The 25,533-nt window shown below is 43.7% G+C and overlaps 1 protein-coding gene across 2 annotated transcripts in view; it reads right to left on the bottom strand.

Annotated features, from left to right (window-relative positions):
• LOC122924482 overlaps positions 1–25,221 on the bottom strand; it is a 70,011-nt gene extending 44,790 nt beyond the window's left edge. For both annotated transcript variants that reach the window (XM_044275595.1, XM_044275596.1), the window contains exon 1: positions 25,089–25,221. In XM_044275595.1, coding sequence (XP_044131530.1) covers positions 25,089–25,163 — 75 coding nt within the window. In that variant the 5' untranslated portion in view covers positions 25,164–25,221. The remainder of the gene's footprint in view (positions 1–25,088) is intronic.
• Between the last annotated feature and the right edge of the window lie 312 nt (positions 25,222–25,533).

The following is a 25,533-nucleotide window of genomic DNA, read 5'->3' as shown; positions in this document are numbered from 1 at the left end:
TACAGGTTTTTTATTTACGACGTTTAATGTTAGATAAAACTGACCAGGACTTCCGGTTCCGGCGCCAACATGGCAAGTCGTGCTGAGTGAAGCTCCGCTACAGCCCGCGTTTAGCAAATCTGACTCCTCAACATACCGGACTGGACAAAGTTCAAGGTCTGGACCTACCGCATGCTGAACACTCCAAGTCTCATATGGACCGATTTCTGGTTACGATGGGGAGCAGGAACAAACAGAAGGGACCACTGAAGGTTACCAGATCTCAGTCAGTGGCGCAAAACATGCCGGATCTTACCGCTCACAAGGCCATAACAGAGGCGCCGCAGAGGCTGCAGGAGAGTTGGATCAAAATGAAGAGCTCACTGTGAACTACAAGCAGTTAGCTCTAGAAGTGGCGGCACGTATCTTCCCGGATTTGCAAGAGTCCTTATCCACCACAGTGTCAGCCTCCCTGACGCAGATCCATCAAGACCTGGCTGAACATGGTCGCCGCCTTACTGAAGCAGAAGGGAGGATTACAGCGATAGAAGATCAGAGCCACTACCGTTCTGATTACTCCAGACTCCAACAAGAGAATAAAATAATCTTGCAGAAATTGGAGGACCTGGAGAATCGCTCACGGAGAAATAACTTGAGGTTAGTGGGTATAGCCGAAACAGTGCCTCTGTACGAGCTGGTGAAGTTATGTGAGCAAGAACTTCCTAAGGCACTGAACCTACCTGCCCACTGCAAAGTGGAGAGGGCCCATAGAATCGGCCAGGCACCGTTACCGACGGGGAGACAGAGTCGTGAAGCGGCAGCACAAGCGGCTCTAAATCAAAGACCAAGGCAGGTGATAGTGCGCTACCTCGATTATTCAGAAAAAGCGGCTATACTTAGGGCCTACAAAAATAATAAAGACACTCCTGATATTAAGGGGTTCGAAAGCTCTCCTATTTGAAGATTTCTCAGCGGAAGTCACCAGGAGACAGCGAGAATTCTCTTCGATCTGTTCGGATCTTTATAAGGCTCAAGTGAAGTTCGATTGTGATATAGAAAGAATGGGCACTCTTATAGCTGGACCACAAAGTTAGTCAAGCGACATACTTTAAGTCGCTTATTTTTTAAGTGGTTCCAGCTATCCATCATTGAATCGGAGGGAGCTCTGTCCTAATTGGGTACGTCAAATAGTAGATAGGTAAATAGAGGAAAGGACGGCTCACCTCTGGTACAAGATGGCAAGGTGCACCAATCAGATGTCGTACCCGACCACCAAAAGGACAATTGTGATATAGAAAGAATGGTCCAGCTATAAGAGTGCCCATTCTTTCTAAATCACAATTGTCCTTTTGGTGGTCAGGGTACGACATCTGATTGGTGCACCTTGCCATCTTGTACCAGAGGTGAGCCGTCCTTTCCTCTATTTACCTATCAAGTGAAGTTCGCCCCGATTTACCCTGCGACCCTGAGAGTCCACAATGACGACGGATCCATTGATACTTACCATGATCCACAGGAGGCTAGAAGAGCTCTACAACATATTCTTCGCGCTGAAGGAGATCGCTCGCCACGTAATGACAACAATAGGGGACGCTCATTTCAATGAGAAACAGGTCAGTGCATGACTAGAAAAGGTTATGCCTTAAATGACTTTCTCAAGGTTGGTGATACGGGTACCACCGGATTATATGCCCGGCAGTGTTTGATCGAATTGGGTCTGGACACACTCCGGAACTGAAGCGTTTGAGTTATGAGTATGACCCGTTATCTGGCATACCCAAATTATTTGCCACGATCACTGTACTGGGGAGAAGGTTCTTTGGGTTCTCATCTCAGGTACAGAGGTCGTTACTTAACAAAGGGAAGCGGGTCATTATAGAAAGTATCCACTATAGACCACAACAATGATCAGAATTATCACATGGAATGTGAAGGGGTTAAAGTCACCGCACAAGAGGATAATGGTCCTACGTCATTTGAGACGACTACGCGCAGATGTTGCTTTACTCCAGGAGACTCACCTGTTGAAAGCTGATTTTCAATGGATGCAGCGTCTGTGGGTAGGTCAGGTCATTGGCTCACCGGCGGATGGCTCTGGGGGAAGGGTGTTGCTTTTCATACATAGGCGTTTACAGTGTAAAAATCATAGATAGCAAAGAAGATAACAAAGGCAGACTACTCCACGCCAGTCTGCAATTAGCAACGGAGACATTGAGTATTTATAACGTCTATGGCCCAAATGAGAACACCACCACCTTTTTTGAGACCCGGCGTAGTATGGTCATGCAGGATTCTACACCGCTCTGAGTGATAGCGGGAGACATGAACACGGTTATGTCCTTTTCAGAAGATAGGCGCAGTAACTCAAGCCAGCAACCTAAACCTAGACGTAGGGACCTGATATTGGGTAAAGTGACAGCTGATTTATGTATGTATGATGTTTGCAGAGCCACCCATCCAGAAGATAGGGAATTCACCCATTTCTCCCAACCCCATAATTCTTGGTCGCGTATTGACTATTTTTTGGTCACTGAGCCACTCCTACAACGCACAACTTCAACGGAAATAGGAGACCTAGTAATTTCAGATCACTCTCCAGTGATCATGGAAATTGCGGATTCCATTCCCAGAGGAAGTGATTTTCTCAGGAGGTTTCCCTCAGATCTAACTTCTAATGAAAACTTTCTGGAAATGCTGAATCATTGGTGGATGGAGTATTGGAGTGAAAACTCCCCCACCAGTGACTCCCAGTTGGTTTGGAGAGCAGGGAAAGCAGTACTAAGGGGTAAGATAATGGCATATATTGCCAATTGGAAGAAAAAAGTAAATGGGAAATTGAGAGAGCTTACAGAGGTACTCAGGAAAGTTTACACACAGCATCTGCCATGTCCTTCCATATCTTCCAAATCACTCTGGTTGGAGGCTAAGGAGGCCCATGATAGTTGGCTTAGGAAGAGAGAGGAATTAGAGGGGAAAAGAAGGGAGGCGAAATACTATAAATATGGCAACAAACCAGGAAGACTCCTAGCGTCTTTAGCGAGAGGGTTAAAACCCACTACTCACATAGCGGCAGTGAGGGACAAAGATGTTTTTTTGCTGACAAAACCCAAACAGATAGTTGATACCTTTACAAGATTCAACTCTGAGCTATATACGTCCACTATGAGTCCGGAAATCCAGGGAAAGTTATGGCTGGCTAGTCTGTCTCTGCTGGTGGTATCTCAGGAAGAATTAGAGATCCTAAATAATCCTATAACGGCAGAAGAAGTCCAAAAAGTCATTGGTGATTTGAGTAACGGGAAAGCGCCAGGACCTGACTGCTTTACTAACGAATTTTATAAGGCGCTGAACCTTCAGATTGCTCCAGTTCTTGCAGGACTGTATAATAAAATCTTGCAAGGACAAGAGATACCTCAGGATATGAATACGGCCTACATAAAAGTTCTTCCGTAGGAAGGCAAAGACTGTACTTTGCCTTCATCCTATCTCCAAGATACTGGCAGATAGATTGGCCACTTTTCTACCTAGGCTTATTTCTCCACATCAAGTGGGTTTTATTCAGGGTAGATCAGCGGTCTATAACATCCGCAAGGTTCTGGCAATACTTGACGACGTCAAGCTTAATCCGCATCTTCATCCATCTCCAGCTTTACTCGCCATTGACGCGGAAAAAGCATTTGATAATGTAAGCTGGAGGTGGTTGAATGAGGTACTGGATACGATGGGGTTTAGTGGTTCTTTTAGAACATACATAGATAAGTTATATAGCTCCCCAATAGCTAGGATATCGATTCCGGGGTTTCTGTCGGAACAGTTTGTTCTTCAAAAGGGAACTAGGCAAGGCTGCCCGCTTTCATCCTTGTTATTTAATATTGCTTTAGAGCCATTGTCTAGAGCGATCATTCAGGATCATTCTATTAGAGGTATCAATATCAAATCCCAGACTCTTAAACATGCGCTATTTGCAGATGATCTTTTATTGTTTTTATCGCATCCCCAAACTGATTTTCCTGTACTCTTTAAACTATTAGAAGAATTTGGCCAATTATCGGGTTTTAAAGTCAACAGATCCAAATGTGAATTACTAAATTTGTCCCCGTCCCATGACCTGAGATCTGATATGTTGCAAGATATATCAGTTGAGGTGACTAACAAGATTATTAAATACCTAGGTATAAAAATTGGTAAGACTCCGGATACACTATATACTCTTAACTATCCCCCTTTATTTAAAAAAATCATTGCAGAACTTAATTCCTGGTTGAATTTGCCCATTTCGATGCTTGGTAGGTGCTCGTTGATAAAAATGATGAGTTTTAGCAAACTATTGTGTCCTATGCAGACTCTACCGATTCTCCTGAAACACAAAAGATGTTCAGAGCCTACAAAAAGGTTTTTAGGGAATTTGTATGGAAATCTAAGAGGAGTAGAATAGCTATGAGGATATTGACTAGGCAAAAAGGAGAGAGGTGGGGTGGGATTTCCCGACATTCGAAAATACAATCTGGCTAGTCTAGAAAGTTATGGGAGTTATAAATAAATTTAAAAAAATGTGTAATAAAAAAGAAGAAAAAGACTGGAGGAAAAGGATAACCTTTGTCATGTATGTTTCTATACACACAATGGTGGAAACTGGATTATGCTGAAACATGCCTGTAATCATAATGTGCGAGATATATGTCCTTTTCGCCAGTCTGATGTTTATACCTATGCTTTTCAAGAGAAGTTTAAAAAAAATAAAAATAAATGACCAGTACTTTTATTATACAGGTCAGTATGAATCCGGCTATACCTTATATGTATAGTTTTTATTGCGTTTTGATAATGATAAAATAATAAAGTGGGGAAAAAAAATCTGTTATTTTTTCGTCGCCATATTTTGACCCCTATAACTTAATTAGGTGTACGGAGCTGTGTGGGGCTCATTTTCAGAACTTTTAATTGATACCATTCTGGGGTGTGCATGACTTTTTATTTTTTTTATAGAAAATGAAGCGACCAAAAATGGCGTTAGCCATACGCCGTCCGGCCAGCTCGTTGCAGTGCATTCATAGTGAGTACAGAGGCTGGTGATTTTATCAATAGGAGTTTCAATAGGAGAGGGATTGTTTCAGCAGTAAAGAAAGACTTAGCATACAAAGACAGTTATGTGCGCGGTTTAGGACACATGAGGGGACATTAATAAAGTAATGCTGTGACACATAGGGCATTGAGGGGGCCCAGCATAATATGCTATATGTGTGTCATTCACATATATAGCATCCTATGCTGGCCCCCCTCATGGCTCTGTCATAGCACACATCCCCCATAACAGTGCATCATCCACAGATCCCCTCCATAACAGTGCATCATCCACAGATCCCCTCCATAACAGTGCATCAGCCACAGATCTCCTCCATAACAGTGCGTCAGCCACAGATCTCCTCCATAACAGTGCAAATAGACCTCTAGCACAATTCCCTTAAAATATTGCATCGTATATCATTATAGCAATTTTTAGGGCCCTAATCGCAATCGCACAAAATTCCCATATCATGCAGCCCTAGCATAAAACTTTTTTTTTAAATACTATATGGAGCAAGCGCTCCCTACAGTATTAAAATGTATTGGCTTTGATGAGCTGAAGTTATTTCTTCGCGAAGTCTAGCCACTTGAAACCGAACCAGAGTTTGGGAAATGTTTTTTTGACAGTATACTTCGCAAAGTAATAACTTCGGCTCATCAAAGCCAATACATTTTAATACTGTACGGAGCGCTTGCTCCATACAATATTGAAGCAAAGTTTTATGTGAATCGACTTCAGATGTTTCATCCAAAGTAGATTCGCTTATACCTACTTATAACCCTGTACAAATGTCAATGCATTAAACACAGCAATACATTGCATCCATAATTGGCTTTTAAATGTAACAGGTCTATTCAAAATGGAGAAAAACTATCCACTATTTACATAGGCTACTTTCACACTAGCGTTAATATTTTCCGGTATTGATATCCGTCACAGGGTCTCAAAATCAGAAAAAAACGGTTCAGTTTTGTCCTCATTCATTGTCAATGGGGACAAAACGTAAGCGAGTGGAACGGAATGCTCCAAAATGCATTCTGTTCCGTTCTCATACCGGAGAGCAAACCGCAGCATACTGCAGTTTGCTTTCTGTCCTGGGATGCGTAGCAAAACGGATCCGTCATGACCCACAATGCAAGTTAACGGGGCCGAATTTGTTTTCTCTGACACAATAGAAGATGGATCCATCCCCTATTGACTTTCAATGGAGTTCATAATGGATCTGTTTTGGGTATGTTACAGATCGGGCTGCAGTAAACGATTATTTTAGTAATCGAGTATTCTATCGATTTATTTTTATGATTAATCGAATAATCTAATAAGAAAAAATTAATTAATAGACTGTTTTCCTTTATAAAAACTCATCAAGCCCCCTGCCATCAGTCCCCAACACCCTTCATTCCCCCCTCTGTGATTAGCCCAAGTGCATCCGTCCCCCCCCAGTGCCATCAGCTCCACTATCCCCCAGTGCCTTCAGCGCTCCCCCCTAAGAGCCAGTCCGAGTGATTAACCAGGCGGCAGCAGTCCAGAGTGCCCAGGACAGCAGGAGGCAAGTCATCCAGCCATAGAGCATGACTCTGTGAAATATATTACAGAGACGAAGCAGTGACCCCCCACTGACATGTGTCAGTCTTTACTGTAGTTCCGGCATTCTGTTCATGAAGGAACTCTCTCTCATGTTCAGTCACAATCCGCCTGTGATGAGGACTTCACCCCCGAGCACTAATTTATGGGGGGCTCCCTATAGTAGTTTCCATTCCTATTATTGCTGAGCCTGCAGCTCACACCACGGTGTTTTCTACATACGCCCCCTCCATGCTGACTGTGCCCTTCTCCAGACTCTTCAGCTTCCTGCTAATCATCCCATTGACTGCATAATATTAGGGCCGCTCGTTCGCAATACCGTCGCCCAGTCAGGATGCTTTTAATAGATTGTCTGTCTGGGCTCTGGAAGCCGTGAGCTCAGCAGTAATGAAGCTCGCAATTGCGCATTGCCTGCAGTCCCCTACCGCCTGGATCCTCCTTGCCCGCACAATGTCACCCCAGATCTCTGTAGTGTGCCCATGGCAGCGTCCCTACTCCTACTTTGCTGTTTATTGCAGTGAGCTTGTGGACATGGAGTGGCCAGTACTTACATTTCCTGTAGGGGCTCCGCTCCATAGCTCCTCCGTCTTCTTCTCCGTGTGCTGCACTGCCGTCCTGATGTCACACAGCGTCGGGTCATAGGGCGCGTATGCGTGCACTATGTCCTGACCATGTGTCAGGGCTGAAAGTGCAGCGCGGTGCGGGCTGGCGGGTGACCACAGAGCGTTAATTAATAGCAAGGGTTTCACTCCCGCTCCGTGGTCACATGACACAAATGATCCTTGATGCAACAAAATTGCATTGGGGATTTTTTGTGTTGAATTACTCTATTAAATTGAGTAATCGTTTCAGCTCTAGTTGCAGATAATACAACTGGACCTGTTCATATGGTTGTGCAGATGGTTGTATTATGAGTAACGGAAGCGTTTTTGCTGAGCCCTGCCAGAACCAGCAAAAGCGCTAGTGTGAAAGTAGCCTAAGTGCATCAATGTAACATCATATCATATAAAAATTGTCTGAAAAAGATCTAAATTTGTACATTGCTGTATTGACCAATTGTTTTAATTCAATAAAGGATATTATTAAGCTGAATCAATGCATACTTTGTTAAAAGGAGATTCCCATATGGGTATTTATGGCCCATTTTGGAAACTACACCTCTAAGGCCTCTTTCACATGAGCGTGACGGATTAGGTCCAGATGTGTTCAGGGTGCGTTCAGTGAAACTCGCACCATTTTGCAAGCAAGTTCAGCCAGTTTTGTCTGCAATTGCGTTTAGTTGTTTCCGCGTGTGTGCAATGCGTTTTTGATGCATTTTTTACGCATGTGACAGAAAACTGAATGTTTACAAATATCTCCTAGCAAACATCAGTGAAAAATGCACTCCATCCGCACTTGCTTCCAGATGCAATGCGTTTTTCACTAAAGCCACTTCTATGGGGCCAGGGCCGAGTGGAAAACTCAGAATATAGAACATGCTGCGTTTTTTACAGAACGCAGAACTGATGCATGGAATAAAAAAATGCTAATGTACACAGACCCATTGAAATGAATGGGTCAGGATTCAGTGCGGGTGCTATTGCATGCATTGCAGCTGCGCTGAAAACTCACTTGTGTGAAAGGGGCCTAAATGGAATTAAATAGGAGTGCACTGAGCATTTTGACCCCACAGGTGTTTCATAGAAGTTATTAGAATTGGGGAACGAAACTCAAAAATTACATGTTAAAAATAATATGTTGTTTTAACTCAAAATATTTCATTTTACAAGGGTCAACAGAGCACCCCAATTAAAGGGGTTGTAAGGGTTCAGAGCTGAACCCGGACATACCCTTATTTTCACCCAGGCAGACCCCTGAAGCTAGCATTGGATCATCTCATGCTTCAATGCTCTCCCTTGCCCTGCGCTAAATTGCGCAGGGCACAGGCTCTTTTGTTTATCATGACACACTGCCGGGTGGAAGCTTCCGCCCGGCAGTGTGTTCGGTGATATCACCGGCTCTGATGGGCGGGCTTTAGCGCTGCCCTAGCCGTTTTACTGGCTAGAGCAGTGCTAAATCCCGCCCTTCAGTGCCAATGACGTCACCGGGCTTCCTGGCAGCCCCATAGAGAGCCCAGTACGTCACCGGATCTCCCAAAAAATGCAAAGGAGAGCATTGGAGCATGAACTGCTCCGATGCTCAAGTCAGGGGGGCTTCCTGGGTGAAAATGGAGGAATGTCCGGGTTCAGCTCTGAAGCCGGACAACCCATTTAAGACATTTCTCCCAAGTATAGAAATAGCCCTTATGTGGTTGCAACCTGTTTGGGCACACTGCAGGGTTCAGAAGTAGCACTATTTGGCTACTGGGACGGTCTGACCTAGATAGCAGCCACAAACTGGGCGGTGGTCCTTACTAAGTGCACGGGACCTAAACTGGGTAATAGGGTAGTCAGACTAAGGCCCCATGCACACGGCCGTGTTTCATGGCCGTGGAACCGGGGCCTGGATCCCTCCTGAGAGCAGGAGCGCACGGCGTCACTGGTTGCTATGACGCCGTGTGCTCCCTGCTGCCGGCACAGTACAGTAATACACTGGTATAGATCTATACCAGTGTATTACTGTACTGTGCCGGCAGCAGGGAGCGCACGGCGTCATAGCAACCAGTGACGCCGTGCGCTCCTGCTCTCAGGAGGGATCCAGGCCGCGGTTCCACGGCCCGCACACGGCCGTGAAACATGCATGGGGCCTAACCGGGTCAAAACCTGAGAGTCACGTCATAGAACCAAAAGAGAGAGAGAGACAACATGCATAGTCAAAACCAGGAGATAAAATCAGAGGCAAAGTCAGCAGACAGAGGTGAGGTCAAACAGGCAACAGGTCAGAGATCCAGAATTCAGAGAGCATACAAGACCAACCACAGACAAGTGTAACAAGCAGTTGCCTTTTTAAATACCCCACCAACAGCTCCTTCCACCCAACTAGTTACATTGACACACTCCTATCATTGATCCAGCTGATGGTTTGACACGCCAATGGACATATCACAAGAAATAGGAAAGAGCTGAATGGTCATGTGACCATAGCCCAGAACAGAATATAGAAGAAATAAAGTTAAAATAAATGCATGACAAAATTATAGCTACCTTCATATATTATTATTTTAAAGTATGTTGATGCAAACTGGAAAAATCCTTTAACATGTGCCATTTTGATGCAGTTATTTAACTCCTTATGGACTGGGCTCATTTTCAACTTTTTTTTGCAAATCTGACCAGTGTCACTTTATGTGGTGATAACTTTAAAACGCTTTGACTTATCCAGGCCATTCTGAGATTGTTTTTTCGTCACATATTGTACTTCATGACACTGGACAAATGGAGTAAAAGAATAATCATTTTTATTTATAAAAAAAAATAAAAAAATTCCCACAATTTGGAAAAATTAGCAAATTTCCAAGTTTCAATTTCTCTACTTCTATAATACATAGTAATACCTACAAAAATAGTTATTACTTTACATTCCCCATATGTCTACTTCATGTTTGGATCATTTTGGTAATTACATTTTATTTTTTGGGGATGTTACAAGGCTTAGAAATTTAGAAGCAAATCTTGAAATTTTTCAGAAATTAAAAAAAAAAAAAAACAACACTTTTCAAGGACCAGTTCAGATCTGAAGTAACTTTGTGAGGCTTACATAATAGAAACCACCCAAAAATGACTACACCCCTCAAGGTATTAAAAACTGATTTTACAAACTTTGTTAACCCTTTAGGTGTTGCACAAGAATTAATGTAAAATAGGAGATACAATACTCAATATTTATAGCTCTGATTCTGTAGTTTACATGAAACACCCCATATGTGGTCGTAAACTGCTATAGGGGCACACGGCAGGGCGCAGAAGGAAAGGACTACCATACGGTTTTTGGAAGGCAGATTTTGCTGGACTGGTTTTTTGACACCATGTCCCATTTGAAGCCCCCCTGAAGCACCCCTAGAGTAGAAACTCCCAAAAAGTTACCCCATTTTAGAAACTACGGGATAGGGTGGCAGTTTTGTTAGTACTATTTTAGGGTACATATGATTTTTGGTTCCTCTATATTACACTTTTTGTGAGGCAAGGTAACAAGAAAATAGCTGTTTTGGCACCATTTAAATTTTTTGTTATTACAACATTCATCCGACAGGTTAGATCATGTGGTATTTTTATAGACCAGGTTGTCACGGACGCGGCGATACCTACAGTAATATGTATACTTTTTTTTATTTATGTAAGTTTTACACAATGATTTCATTTTTGAAAAAAAACAAACAAACATTGTTTTAGTGTTTCCATAGTCTGAGAGCCATAGTTTTTTCAGTTTTTGGGCGGTTATCTTGGGTAGGGTATGATTTTTGCGGGATGAGATGACAGTTTGATTGGCACTATTTTGGGGTGCATATGACTTTTTGATCGCTTGCTATTATACTTTTTGTGATGTAAGGTGACAAAAAATGGTTTATTTAGCAGTTTTTTTTTTTTTTTTATGGTGTTCACCTGAGGGGTTAGGTCACGTGATATGTTTATAGAGCTGGTCGATATGGATGCGGCGATACATAAATTTAAAAAAGTATACATATTAGGTAAGTTTTACACACTAATATCATTTTTGAAACAAAACAAATAAAAAAAATCATGTTTTAGTCTCTCCATATTCTGAGAGCTGGTCGATACAAAAGCGGCGATACCTAATATGTCCTAATTTGTCCTATTATTTTTTACCAATTTTTTTAACTTTATTTGGGGAAAATGACGTTTTGTTTATTTTTACTTAAAACTTAAAAAAAAAATTGGGGGGGGGGGGGGGGACTTTATTTTTTCACTTTATTTTTTGTCTTGTCCCACTTTGGGAATTCAACTTTTGGGGGTCTAATCCTTTACAATGCATTCCAATACTTCTGTACTTCTGTATTGGAATGCATTGGCTGTATGAGTAATACAGCGAGTATTACTCATACAGCTTCCGGCCTGTGAGATCCACGGGGCTGGATCTCACAGGCTCGTCACAGGAAGGCAGCGCCGATGCCTCAGGAAGGCATCGCAATGCCTTCCATGCCATCAGGTCCCCCCTACAGCCGCATGGGGACCCGATGGCGGCGCCGCCACACCAGGTAAAAGCCGCAAACCGCAGGTCTGAATTGACCTGCAGTTTGCGGCGATCGCCGACACGGGGGCGCGCAATGATTTGAGCAGGCACCTTGTTATGATCACCGCCCGCCGCACGGTACGCCCTGTGTCCGTAAGTACCAGAACATCAGGGCGTACCCTTACGCCCTGTGATCTTAAGAGGTTAAAGAGGACCAGTCACCACTCCTGACATACCTGTTTTAATAGTATTCACTACGTAATAACTATTCTGGAACATCTATTTGTGTACCTCTATGTTGTGCCATCCCTTTATTATTTCTTCTAGGGGTTATAAATGAATTGCTAGCAGTCTGCAGAAAGGGTACAGAGTGGCGGTAACCAGTTGGGGGGGTGTACCTGCACAGTCTGAAACCGGCAGCACTGATTGGATAGAGTGAGTCTGTGCAGGTCCACACCCCCAACTGGTTACCACCCCTCTGTACCCTTACTGCAGACTACTAGCAATGCTTTTAAAACTTTTAGTACAAATAAATAAGAAATGAAACGACAGAGTCATAAGAATAGATACTCCAGAATTGTTATTACATTGGGCATGCATGAAGCTATTAAAACAGGCAGGCCAGGAGCGATGACAGGTCCCCTTTAATGCTGGATTTTAACCCAAAACTAGTTGGCTAAAGTCATGTAACTTTCCTGTGCTGTATACCTATTCTCTTTATGAGCCACTCTTAATATTGGTTTAACCCCCCTAGCTGAAAACCCCTTAATGACCAGGCCACTTTTTACACTTCTGCACTACACTACTTTCACAGTTTATTGCTCGGTCATGCAACTTACCACCTTTTCTTCTCACTAATAGAGCTTTCATTTGGTGGTATTTCATTGCTGCTGACATTTTTACTTTTTTTGTTATTAATCGGAATTTAACGATTTTTTTTGCAAAAAAAAAGACATTTTTCACTTTCAGCTGTAAAATTTTGCAAAAAAACAACATCCATATATAAATTTTTCGCTAAATTTATTGTTCTACATGTCTTTGATAAAAAAAAATGTTTGGGCAAAAAAAAAAATGGTTTGGGTAAAAGTTATAGCGTTTACAAACTATGGTACAAAAATTTGAATTTCCGCTTTTTGAAGCAGCTCTGACTTTCTGAGCACCTGTCATGTTTCCTGAGGTTCTACAATGCCCAGACAGTAGAAAACCCCCACAAATGACCCCATTTTGGAAAGTAGACACCCTAAGGTATTCGCTGATGAGCATAGTGAGTTCATAGAATTTTTTTTTTTTTGTCACAAGTTAGCAGAAAATTAGGATTTTTTTTTATTTTTTTCTTACAAAGTCTCATATTCCACTAACTTGTGACAAAAAATAAAAACTTCCATGAACTCACTATGCCCATCACAAAATACCTTGGGGTGTCTTCTTTCCAAAATGGGGTCACTTGTGGGGTAGTTATACTGCGTTGGCATTTTAGGGGCCCATATGCGTGAGAAGTAGTTTGCAATCAAAATCTGTAAAAAAAAAAATGACCGCTGAAATCCGAAAGGTGCACTTTGGAATGTGGGTCCCTTTGCCCACCTAGGCTGCAAAAAAGTGTCACACATCTGGTATCGCCGTACTCAGGAGAAGTTGGGGAATGTGTTTTGGGGTGTCATTTTACATATACCCATGCTGGGTGAGAGAAATATCTTGGTCAAATGCCAACTTTGTATAAAAAATGGGAAAAGTTGTCTTTTGCCAAGATATTTCTCTGACCCAGCATGGTTATATGTAAAATGACACCCCAAAACACATTCCCCAACTTCTCCTGAGTACGGCGATACCACATGTGTGACACTTTTTTGCAGCCTAGATGCGCAAAGGTGCCCAAATTCCTTTTAGGAGGGCTTTTTAGACATTTGGATCCCAGACTTCTTCTCACACTTTAGGGCCCCTAAAAAGCCAGGGCAGTATAAATACCCCACATGTGACCCCACTTTGGAAAGAAGACACCCCAAGGTATTCAATGAGGGGCCTGGCGAGATCATAGAATTTTTTTTTGGGCATAAGTTTGCGGAATTTTTTTTTTATTTTTTTTTTCTCACAAAGTCTCACTTTCCGCTAACTTGGGACAAAAATTTCAATCTTTCATGGACTCAATATGCCCCTCAGCGAATACCTTGGGGTGTCTTCTTTCCAAAATGGGGTCAGTTGTGGGGTGTTTGTACTGCCCTGGCATTTGAGGGTCTCCGCAATCATTACATGTATGGCCAGCATTAGGAGTTTCTGCTATTCTCCTTATATTGAGCATACAGGTAATGAGATTTTTTTTTTCCGTTCAGCCTCTGGGCTGAAAGAAAAAAATGAACCGCACAGATTTCTTCATTCGCATCGATCAATGTGGATGAAAAAATCTCTGCCAAAAAAAAAAAGAAGGGGAAAAGCGTCTGCCAGGACATAGGAGCTCCGCCCAACATCCATACCCACTTAGCTTGTATGCCCTGGCAAACCAGATTTCTCCATTCACATCAATCGATGTGGATGAATAAATCATTGCCGGGATTTTATTTTATTTTTTATATACAAAGTGTTTGCCAAAGCATAGGAACACCGCCTCCTCCTCAGCTCATATGCCTCGGCAAACGTATCTTTTACTGCAGAGGAGAAATCTCTTCTTGCAGAGCCGCATACACCGACTTGTGTGTAATCTGACAGCAGTGCAATGCTTCTGTCAGAATGCACATCAGTGCTGCAGCTAGTCGATCGGTTGGTCCACCTGGAAGGTAAAAAACTTTTTGAACTGAACATTAACCTTTTTGCTTACTGGTGATTTTTTTACCTTTATAGTACAAACCTCTCCTTCCCCATGGGACAATGTGCAAAGCGCAAATCGCCCAAAGATGTGGCGAAGTGCGTTATGCACTTTGTCCCAGGTGAAAGGAGACGTTTGCAGCAGCTCTGTGTGAATGGGCCCTAATAGCCCTGTGTGCCTGTCCTGGTGAGATGTGATCCCTATGCTAGGTGTACCTGTGTGTGGTACCTCTGGAAACACTCCCCTAAGCATAGGGCAGGGTGGTCAGGGCAGTCAGGTCAGAATAGCGGGTGTCACGCCTTATTCCACTCCTGCTACAGACACGACATCTTTTTCGGGGTGACGGTTGGGTTGAGGTACCGGCAACGACATTGGGGAAATGTCGCTCGTGTAGACGGCTAACTACACTGGTGGATGAGGCCACGGAACCTCCTGGGTACAGGAGGTTCTCGATGATCTCTTCCTGAAATTTGAGGAAGGATCCTGTTCTCCCAGCCTTACTGTAGAGAACAAAACTATTATACAGAGCCGATTGAATCAAATATACAGACACCTTCTTATACCAGCGTCTGGTTCTGCGGGAAACTAAATACGGAGCCAACATCTGGTCATTGAAGTCCACCCCTCCCATGTGAAGGTTATAGTCGTGGACTGAGAGGGGCTTTTCAATGACACAGGTTGCTCACTCAATTTGTATTGTCGTGTCTGCGTGAATGGAGGAGAGCATGTAAACGTCACGCTTGTCTCTCCATTTCACTGCGAGCAGTTCTTCGTTACACAAGGCAGCCCTCTACCCCCTTGCAAGACGGGTGGTAACGAGCCGTTGGGGGAAGCCCGCGCGACTAGTTCGCGCGGTGCTACAGCAGCCAATCTGTTCTAGAAACAAATGCCTGAAGAGGGCCACACTTGTGTAGAAATTGTCCACATAAAGATGGTACCCCTTGCCGAATAAGGGTGACACCAAGTCCCAGACTGTCTTCCCACTGCTCCCCAGGTAGTCAGGGCAACCGACCGGCTCCAGGGTCTGATCTTTTCCCTCATAGACACGAAATTTGTGGTTATAGCCTGTGGCCCTTTCACAGAGCTTATACAATTTGACCCCATACCGGGCGCGCTTGCTTGGGATGTATTGTTTGAAGCCAAGGCGCCCGGTAAAATGTATTAGGGACTCGTCTACGCAGATGTTTTGCTCTGGGGTATACAAATCTGCAAATTTCTGGTTGAAATGGTCTATGAGGGGCCGAATTTTGTGGAGCCGATCAAAAGCTGGGTGGCCTCTGGGACGGGAGGTGGTGTTGTAGCTAAAGTGCAGGAAACGCAGGATGGCCTCAAAAACGTGCCCTGGACATAGCAGCAGAGAACATGGGCATGTGATGAATTGGGTTCGTGGACCAATATGACCGCAATTCATGCTTTTCGGTTAGACCCATGTTGAGGAGAAGGCCCAGAAAAGTTTTAATTTCGGAAACTTGGACTGGTTTCCACCGGAAAGGCTGGGCATAATAGCTTCCCGGGTTGGCGGTTATAAATTGTGTGGCATACCGGTTTGTTTCGGCCACGACTATGTCCAAGAGCTCCGCAGTCAAGAACAGCTCAAAATATCCCAGGGCCGAACCGATCTGAGCTGTCTCAACCCGAACTCCAGACTGGGGGCGGTGAAAGGGGGAACTACAGGTGCGGCTGAAGTTGGGGACTGCCACTCAGGGTTTGCCAGCACCTCAGGGATTCTAGGGGGTCTACGGGCCCATCTTTGCGGTGGCTGCGACGGGGTAACTAATGCACGTGCCACCGTACCAGCTTCAACTGCCCTTCTGGTGCTCGCCACTTCACCAGGTTGTAATCCGACAGCGCCAGCCCCACTCTGCTGCCCTTGAAGCGGATCCTGCGCAACCTGTGGTCTAGTGACACGGGGCCGGGTACGCCTGGTGCCATCAGGGACCTCAGCCTCCTCGTCCGAACTTTGGGTCAGACTGCCACTGCTTTCTACAGGTTCATATTCTGACCCGCTAGATTCATCAGATGAGGGTTCCCATTCCTCATCCGACTGGGTCAGAAGCCTGTAGGCCTCTTCAGAAGAATACCCCCTGTTTGACATTTGGGCAACTAAATTTAGGGGTATTCCCTGAGACTACCCAAGAAAAAAAGCAAGCCTGTCTTACAAATGGGAGGCTAGCGAAGTACCGGAGGCCGCTGCGGTTGATAAAAAAATATCAAAACTGATTTTTTTATCGCCGCAGCGCGTGTAAAGTGAATGTGCAGTGATCGGGAAAACACTGCGTTTTGGGTGGAGGGCTAACTAAAGTGACACTAATACTATTATAGATCTGACTGTGATCAGTTTTAATCACTTACAGATACTATAAAAGTACAAATGCTGATTAGCGATACGCTAATCAGCGAATAAGGGACTGCGGTGTGGTGGGCGCCAACTGATCCCTAAACTACCTAACCAAGGGGCCTAAACTATCCTAAAACCTAACGGTCAATACCAGTGAAAAAAAAAAGTGACAGTTTACACTGATCACTTTTTTCCTTTCACTAGTGATTGACAGGGGCGATCAAAGGGGTGATCAAAGGGTTAATTGGGGTGCAGGGGGTGATCTGGGGCTAGTGTGTGGCGTTTGGTGTACTCACTGTGAAGCCTGCTCCTCTGCTGGATCCAACCGACCAAAAGGACCAGCAGAGGAGCAGGGCAGCCATATAACAGATCATATTTACTAATATGATCCGTTATCTGGCTTTTGATTGGATTTTTTTTTTAAATGATCAGCTTGCCAGCCACGATCATTGGCTGGCAAGCTGATGACGCGACCCCCCCTTGAAGAAATGCCGGCCCGCATTGCGCATGCGCGGCCGGCTAAGCGCGTCATCTCGCGAGATGACGCATATATGCGTCAGTCTGCCTGCAGCTGCCGCCTCCGGACCGCGGATCTGCGTTAGGCGGTCCAGAGGCGGTTAAAATGCATTAAAAAACTGCATCAAAATGACACATTTGCCGCAATTTTCCAAAGACATAGCAAAACAGCATTTTTAACATGATTTCTGAAAATAGTGGCAAAAACCATAACAAGACAGCGGCATCTAATCCTGTTGAGTTGCTATCCTTTAGGGAAATAGAAATCACAGCTCTACTGTGTGAGGACCCCACCAAATTCCCTACACTTGAGCTTCCTGGATGTACTTATCCGAGTATGACACAGAGGAAAAAGGATGTAAGTGATATCTGCACTTCCTTTGTAATAATGACCTTTTGTATGTTTTAAAAACTTTAATATGTTATAGGGCCATATCAAAAGTATAGAATGGTGGGGGTTTGATAGCCGAGACCCCCATGATCTCTAGAACAAGGGGAAGAGAAGCATGCACTTAGCACTCTCTCTCTCTCTTCTGAGAGAGATGGGCCCATAGACTTTGTATTCCTGTTCCGCAGTGAGGAGAGCGAGTGCGCTAAGCATGCGCTTCTCTCCTCCCAATCTAAAGATTGTGGGGGTCTCAGCTCTCAGACCTCCGCCGATCTAAACTTCTGATATGTCCCTATAACATATCAAATTAGTCCAGTTAGACTTTGAAGTGCAGACCCTTTGCCAGCATCCATTATGCAACGATCAATCACTGATCCCAGATTTCTCTATTTTTCTCTGAAAAATAGATACTTTACTAGTATAATTATATCCATATGACACAGATATTATTGAACACTGTGTGTGGCAATCACAGTCAACCACATGTTCCTGCTTAAGGAGGGACTGTGGAATGTACAAGATCTAAAGAGTCTTCTATAGACATAGTGGGGGCACCAGGTCTCAGCAATATCAATTTAGAGACCATAAAACTTGCACACAGCAAGAACTAAAGATCTTCGATATTCTGTTTTTCAAATGTCCATTCGTCACACCGTGTCTTGCCGTTTTTGTATATATACATATATTACTTCTGTTTCTTCATACATTCTTGAAGTAAGCCTGCTGGCGATAGACTTCTATTATGAAGGAATGCAATGCGGAATGCCTCTTATAGGCTTCCATGGTGTTTGCCATCATAGAATTCCGTTATCGTCCGTGGTAACAGAATCTATTACGGAATTCTTAGATAACCCAAATGCTGAACTTGCAAATTGCAAGTTCGCTCAACACTACTCGCTGTGTTAAGAATTGAAATATGTGTTTTCAAGTTAATTTTTTGCCTTATTTACTTCTGTGTTATGTACCGGTAATAAATGTACATTTATTTAATGTTCAAAAATATTAATTTACATTGTACAACACGGTTCTATGGGTATGACCGTTATATCCAGTGTACTAAGGCTGCTCTGACTCCACACTGCTCTCCTCAATTTATATGTTGCTTCACGCAGTAAATATTCAGGTTTATTATGATGCCTTTAAAGGGGTTGTCTCATCATAGACAATGGGGGCATATCGCTAGGATATGCCCCCATTGTCTTATAGGTGCAGGTCCCACCACTGGGACCCGCACCTATATTGAGAACGGAGCCCCGAAAGGTGGTGGCTGGAGGACTCCAGTCCGGCCACCACCAAGCCGGCTCCCCATGGAAAATGAATGGAATGCAGTACGCCCTCCTTCACTTGCGGGGCTCCATTATCGATATAGGTGCGGGTCCCAGCCGTGGAACCCGAACCTATAAGACAATGGGGGCACAGCCTAGCGATATGCCCCCATTGTCCATGATGAGACAACCCCTTTAAGGGCTCATGCATACGACCGTATATATTTTGCGGTCCGCAAAAAATACTAATGGCGTACGTGTGCATTCCGTATCTTGTGGAACGAAACAGCTGGCCCCTAATAGTACATGCATACTATCCTTGTCCGTAATGCGGACAATAATAGGACATGCTCTATTTTTTTGCGGAACAAACATTCGGAAACAGAATGCACACGGAGTAACTTCCGTTTTTTTGGCCCATTGAAATGAATGGTTCAGCATATGGTCTGCAAAAAGGGAATGGACACGGATAGAAAATACGTTTGTGTGCATGAGCCCTAATACTATTGGATTATATAACACAGCCATAACTCTGTCATTGTGGAATGTATTTCTTTATTGATAATATGCTAATATTGAATTTTTCAATGTCCTCTTCTTAAAAATAAAATAAAAAAAATGGATTAAACTTATGACGGATTCAACGTGTTTCAGTTTGTTTTCTCCACTCTTAGGGCCCTTGCACACGACGGTATGCCCTCCGAGACATACGTACTATCAGCAGGCCAAATATCTCGGAGCGGCATTGATCGTGCGCACGGGAGCACACAGCATCATAGATTACAACGATGCTGTGCACGTCGGCCGCCCACGGGGCTATTGTCCCGCACCAATATGACCTTATGAGTGCAGGACAATAGTCCCGCGGGTGGCCCGAAGTGCACAGGATCATTGTAATCTATGATGTGGTGTACTCCCCTGCGCACGATCGATGCTGCTCCTGGAAAAATGGCCCACTCAAGGACCATATGTCTTGGAGGGCATACGATCATGTGCAAGAGCCCATATACAAAGCCTGTATACTTATTTCATGTTGGCTATATAGTGCATTGCTCTGCACACAGCTGATGTGAGTATATCACTCCTGTCAGTACTTTCTCCAGCCTGGCAAACTACTTCCCCTATCTCAGATGCACACTAAGGACGAATGCACACGGCCGTGGAACACGGACCTGAGCGGTTCCGTGGTATCCCGGCCTGGCATCCTGCTGACAGCAGGAGCGCACGGCATCATTGGTTGCTATGACGCCGTGCCCTTCATGCCGCCGTTGCACTACAGTAATACACTAGTCCGTGTGCATTCGGCCTAAGGCCAATTTCATCAGTAGATGATTAAAGGAGTTGTTCTCCCACAAAAAGTATGTATCACCTGGCTACAGGATAGGTGGTTAATATAGGATTTCTGGGAATCTGACTGAATGTAACAATCCTGAGAACGAGTCCCCAAAAACCTTCTCTCAGTCGAGCAGTAGCGTGCATGTTGACCCATAGCTCCATTCAACTATATGGAGCACTGTCTATGTTAAAGAGGACCTGTCAGCACTCCTGACATGTTTGTTTTAATAGCGTCATATACTCCATGTAATACCAATTCTGGAGCATCTATTCTTATGGCTCTATGTTGTGCCATCCCTTTATTATTTCTACTAGAAGTTATGAACGAATTGCGATTAGTCTTCAGTAAGGGTAGAGAGGGGCAGTAACCAGTTGGCGGGGTGTACCTGTACAGACTCACTCTATCCAATCAGTGCTGCCATTTTCAGACTGTGCAGGTACACGCCCCCAACTGGTTACCACCCCTCTGTACCCTTACTGAAGGCTAATAGCAACTTCTAGTAGAAATAATAGAGGAATGGCACAACATAGAGCCATAAGAATAGATGCTGGGAAATGCATGAAGCTATGAAAACAGACATATCAGGAGTGATGAAAGGTCCTCTTTAATCCCATAGAAGTCAATGGTGCGGTGGACCAAAATGTGTACTACCACTCCATTCAATCTCAGGAATACCCCATTTTTGGGATCACTGGGGGCCCAGCGGTAGGGCCATCCCTATACCCTTAGTAAATATAAAACAATATACACGAGATATATATAAAGAAAAAGTCAATCCTGAGTCCCAACAAGGACAAAAGTACTTGCGCTGCTGGTCCCGATAAGGTGTGGTAGGTAGTTCACACTGAGTAATCAAGGAATAGAGGTGTTGGAACCGCGCTGCTCGAGGCTATGTAGTCCGTTTTGTCAGTGGATATAGCAGGGCACCCGCGTCTCTCCTCTTCACCTAAAGTGGATCCAATCCTTCACAGACCGCCTCCTCTACAGGGTCAAGAAGATTACGCAAGATAGTGAAGTACCCTCTATTAAGTTGGTTTAAAAGGTTTTATTGTACTCACAAGAGTTTGCAGAAAATAGGCATAAAACACAAAAGAACCGTCACGAACGTGACGGTTCTTTTGTGTTTTATGCCTATTTTCTGCAAACTCTTGTGAGTACAATAAAACCTTTTAAACCAACTTAATAGAGGGTACTTCACTATCTTGCGTAATCTTCTTGACCCTGTAGAGGAGGCGGTCTGTGAAGGATTGGATCCACTTTAGGTGAAGAGGAGAGACGCGGGTGCCCTGCTATATCCACTGACAAAACGGACTACATAGCCTCGAGCAGCGCGGTTCCAACACCTCTATCCCTATACCCTTATTTGCTATCCTGTGGACAGGCAATGATTTGTGAATGTGGGACAACCTTTTCAGGATTTTCTTTGAGTGCTGTGGATGCTCTGATAACATTTCCTATATATAAATCACATAAAATATTCTAACAATGTGCCATGCCTTGTTAGGATGGCAAACACTTTTAATATTTAGGGATATATAACTGATTGAGCTGTGGGCTGTAAGACATCAACCATTCTGTGCCATTTACATGTGACTCCACAGTCCATATTTAGTTTACGGTGTAGCAGAAAGCTATACTTCTAGTGAACAGGGATGAGCATACTTGTGTTTCAAGTTCAGCGTCCGTGGTAGTGGAATCCATAATGGAATTCTTAGATAACCCGAACCTGGTACACCAAACTTGAAAACAGACGTTCACTCATCCCTACTACTGAACAGAAAGAAGTGTGGCAAAACAGGAGTTTTTAATATAAAAATGGAGGAAGGGTGAGTGTAGAAGGTAAAGGATGCAGTATCTACCTGTTACATTCCCCATAAATCCAGTGCTGCCCCCTATGTCTAGATACTAGGCCACAACAATGTCGTCACATCAAATACAAACAGTCAGTGAACCCACTCTTAAGGTCCATTCACACGTCCGTATGTGTTTTGTGGATCCACAAAACATGGACACCGGCAATGTGCGTTCCGCATTTTGCGGACCGCACATCACCGGCACTCCCATAGAAAATGCCTTTTCTTGTCCGCAATTGCGGACAAGAATATGACATGTTCTATTTTTTTCGGGATCGGAATTGCGGACCCGGAAGTGCAGATCAACAATTCCGAATGCGGGCAGCACATCGTCCTGCCCCATAGATATGAATGGGTCTGGAATTCCGTTCCGCAAAATGCGGAACGAAGTTGCGGACGAGTGAATGGACCCTTACTTTATCGGACAAGAATAGGACACGTTCTATTTTTTTGCGGAACGGAAGTGCGGATGCGGACAGCACATTCCGGCCCTATTGAAAATTAATGGGTCCGCACCTGTTCCACAAAATTGCAGAACGGATGCGGACCCATTTTGCGGACGTGTGAATGGACCCTAATACGTACTATTCTGTCACAATCATATTTTTTTTCTCATTTTCTTTTAAATAAAAGCAAGCAACAGAGCCAAAACACATACCGGTACATCATCATTTCTTTAAAAAAAAAAAACATTTTCCCCAGAGGTTAAAAAATCCCATTAGCTAAAAAAATATCTACAGACTTTATAGTCCTATACTGTACCTATATATACCTCCCATTTTACAGAATTCCATTTATTTTTATTTATTTTTTTACATACAAAAATTAAATCAATGCCCCATACTTATGAGAGCCAGTTTAAAGCTTGTATGTGCATGAGACTGTAAGGAAAGGTGACCGTATAAATGGGGTGGTTAAATTCTACACATCACAAGTACTACATACAATAGGAATATGGTTGTTTTGGTGGGAAGCACATGGCTTTCTGCAACAAACCTGCGGCGGCGTGTGAAGGCTCCCTGATTGAAAACACTGCTCCATGTGCAATCAAGGGCCGCTCTTCACTGGAAAACACTATAACGATCCTGCTCTTTACATATTGGCACATTTTACCTGCATCCTCCAGTAAGGAGGCCAGAATGATGGAACTATCAAGGATCTATACAGCTTTAAACAAGAATTATTTAGATTGGCTATTTCCAGTTATGAGAATATGTATATTTAATTGTGCCACCTCTGCTCTTCTAGCCAAGCAACGCACTTTTAATTAGATTGAGCTGCAGAATCAATGCAGCCCTGTGTCCTCAAATAACTGGACTGCATTCCAAAGGGGGGTGCACTTCTCTGGCTAAGGTAGGCGTGAAATTGATTAAGAGCAGCAGCTATAGGCAAGCAGGAGGAAGCGCTGGCTCAGGTTCCAAAGCACCATTTGATATACACAATGGAGGCTCAAGCACCAAACTCAGCCCTGTATACAGGTACAAAAGCGGCAATAACTGGTATGAGAGACACAAATAAATTCATAATAAAATAAAGACATTAAATAAATAAAATACTAAATAAAAATAATACATTTATACTTCTTTATTATAACTGTTCCTGGAAAAAACGCAGGTAACAGCTAATGGGACCAATATTTAAGAGAGTCATCCAGTTTTCCAAGATAAAGTAAGGGTCCACTTACACGTCCGCAACTTCGTTCCAGACCCATTAATTTCTATGGGGCAGCACGATGTGCTGCCCGGATCCGGAATTGTGGATCCGCACTTCCGGGTCCGCAATTCCGATCCCGAAAAAAATAGAACATGTCCTATTCTTGTCCGCAATTGCGGACAAGAAAAGGCATTTTCTATAAGAATGCCGGCGATGTGCCGCCGATGTCCGTGTTTTGCGGATCCACGGATCCGTGGATCTGCAAAACACACACGGACGTGTGAATGGAACCTTAAACTGAGTTTTACACTGCATTTTTATCACTTTTTTTTTTTTTTTTTTTATAACAGAGAAACACATTAATTTGGATCCTTACAGAACAGAGGTACAGCCAGATGATCTTGGTCCCTTCCTGATACAAACATTTTACTTGGATCCACCACCTAAGGCTACATGCACACGACCGTACGTGTTTTGCGGTCTGCAAAAATTTTTAGGAAACGGATGACATCCATATGCCATCTTTTTTTTTTTTTTTTTTGCAGATCCTTTGTAACAATGCCTAAAACGGACAAGAATAGGACATGTTCTATTTCGTTTTGCGGGGCTACGGAACAGACATACTGATGCAGACAGCACACGGTGTGCTGTCCGCATTTTTTGCGGACCCCTTGAAATGAATGAGTCTGCATACTATCCGCAAAAAAAACCGGAATGGAAACAAACAACGTTCGTGTGCATGTAGCATAACAGGTGATCTATATACAATATAAAACTATAATAGGTAAACTCCGTACATCCACACCACGCACACAAGTAGTGCCGCAGCAATGTACCAGGGAAGGGCCAGGTTGAAATTGCTACAGCTGGACCCCCTTTCACCTAGACTCCAGTCTGCTTCCATATTTGTAAGACTGGTCTACAGCTGCTCTATGTATGGCCAGATATTCCTACATTAGGAAATTGTCCCCGGCTATGGAAACTTTCAGTAACACTTAAGTGTGAAACATTCACCCACCCAAGCATTTCATGTAGTTTCTCCAGCTGGAAAATCACATGCCCTCACCACAAGTCCTGTCATCAGAAATGGATCTGGAGACACATTTTGGAACCGGCTGATGTTTCAGAAACTTTTCACATTAAACAATTTCACTACATGCTCTACACCCAAAGAGCAGCTGAGATAATGATAATGCATGATGTGATGTTACCTTGCAATCCCCTGGCTCTGTGATCCTCAGCAATAAGCTTGTCAGGAAGATCCATGCCAAAGGAGAGCTCCCCATATCTGGAGCTGCAGCTGTTTGTGATGTGAGGCTCTTAGATCTTGGCTTCCCCACTGTGGACCCCTCTCTGCCTCTGACTCAACCTTCCTCTCTGGTTTTCACTCCCTCCCCACATGGGTCAATTACCTGCTGTACTGGGATAACAACCGCTGCGCCCTCTGGTGGTCTCACACTGCATTACTACAAATAGTTTTCAATCGTTTTCAGTATAGTGGGCTCTTGTATCAAAAGTGTTGGGGGCTGGAAACTTCCCTAATTCGAATGAAGCATATACCTGCACCATATGTCCCATATTACATGTGCTATACATGCTATTGTCATAAGGGAATTTTTTTCTCCCATAATTTTAAGGATACATTAACCCTTTCAG

This window comes from Bufo gargarizans, chromosome 1 (genome assembly GCF_014858855.1).
Source record: "Bufo gargarizans isolate SCDJY-AF-19 chromosome 1, ASM1485885v1, whole genome shotgun sequence".
Classification (NCBI taxonomy): Eukaryota; Metazoa; Chordata; class Amphibia; order Anura; family Bufonidae; genus Bufo; species Bufo gargarizans.
This window is presented reverse-complemented; position numbering and strand designations above follow the sequence as displayed.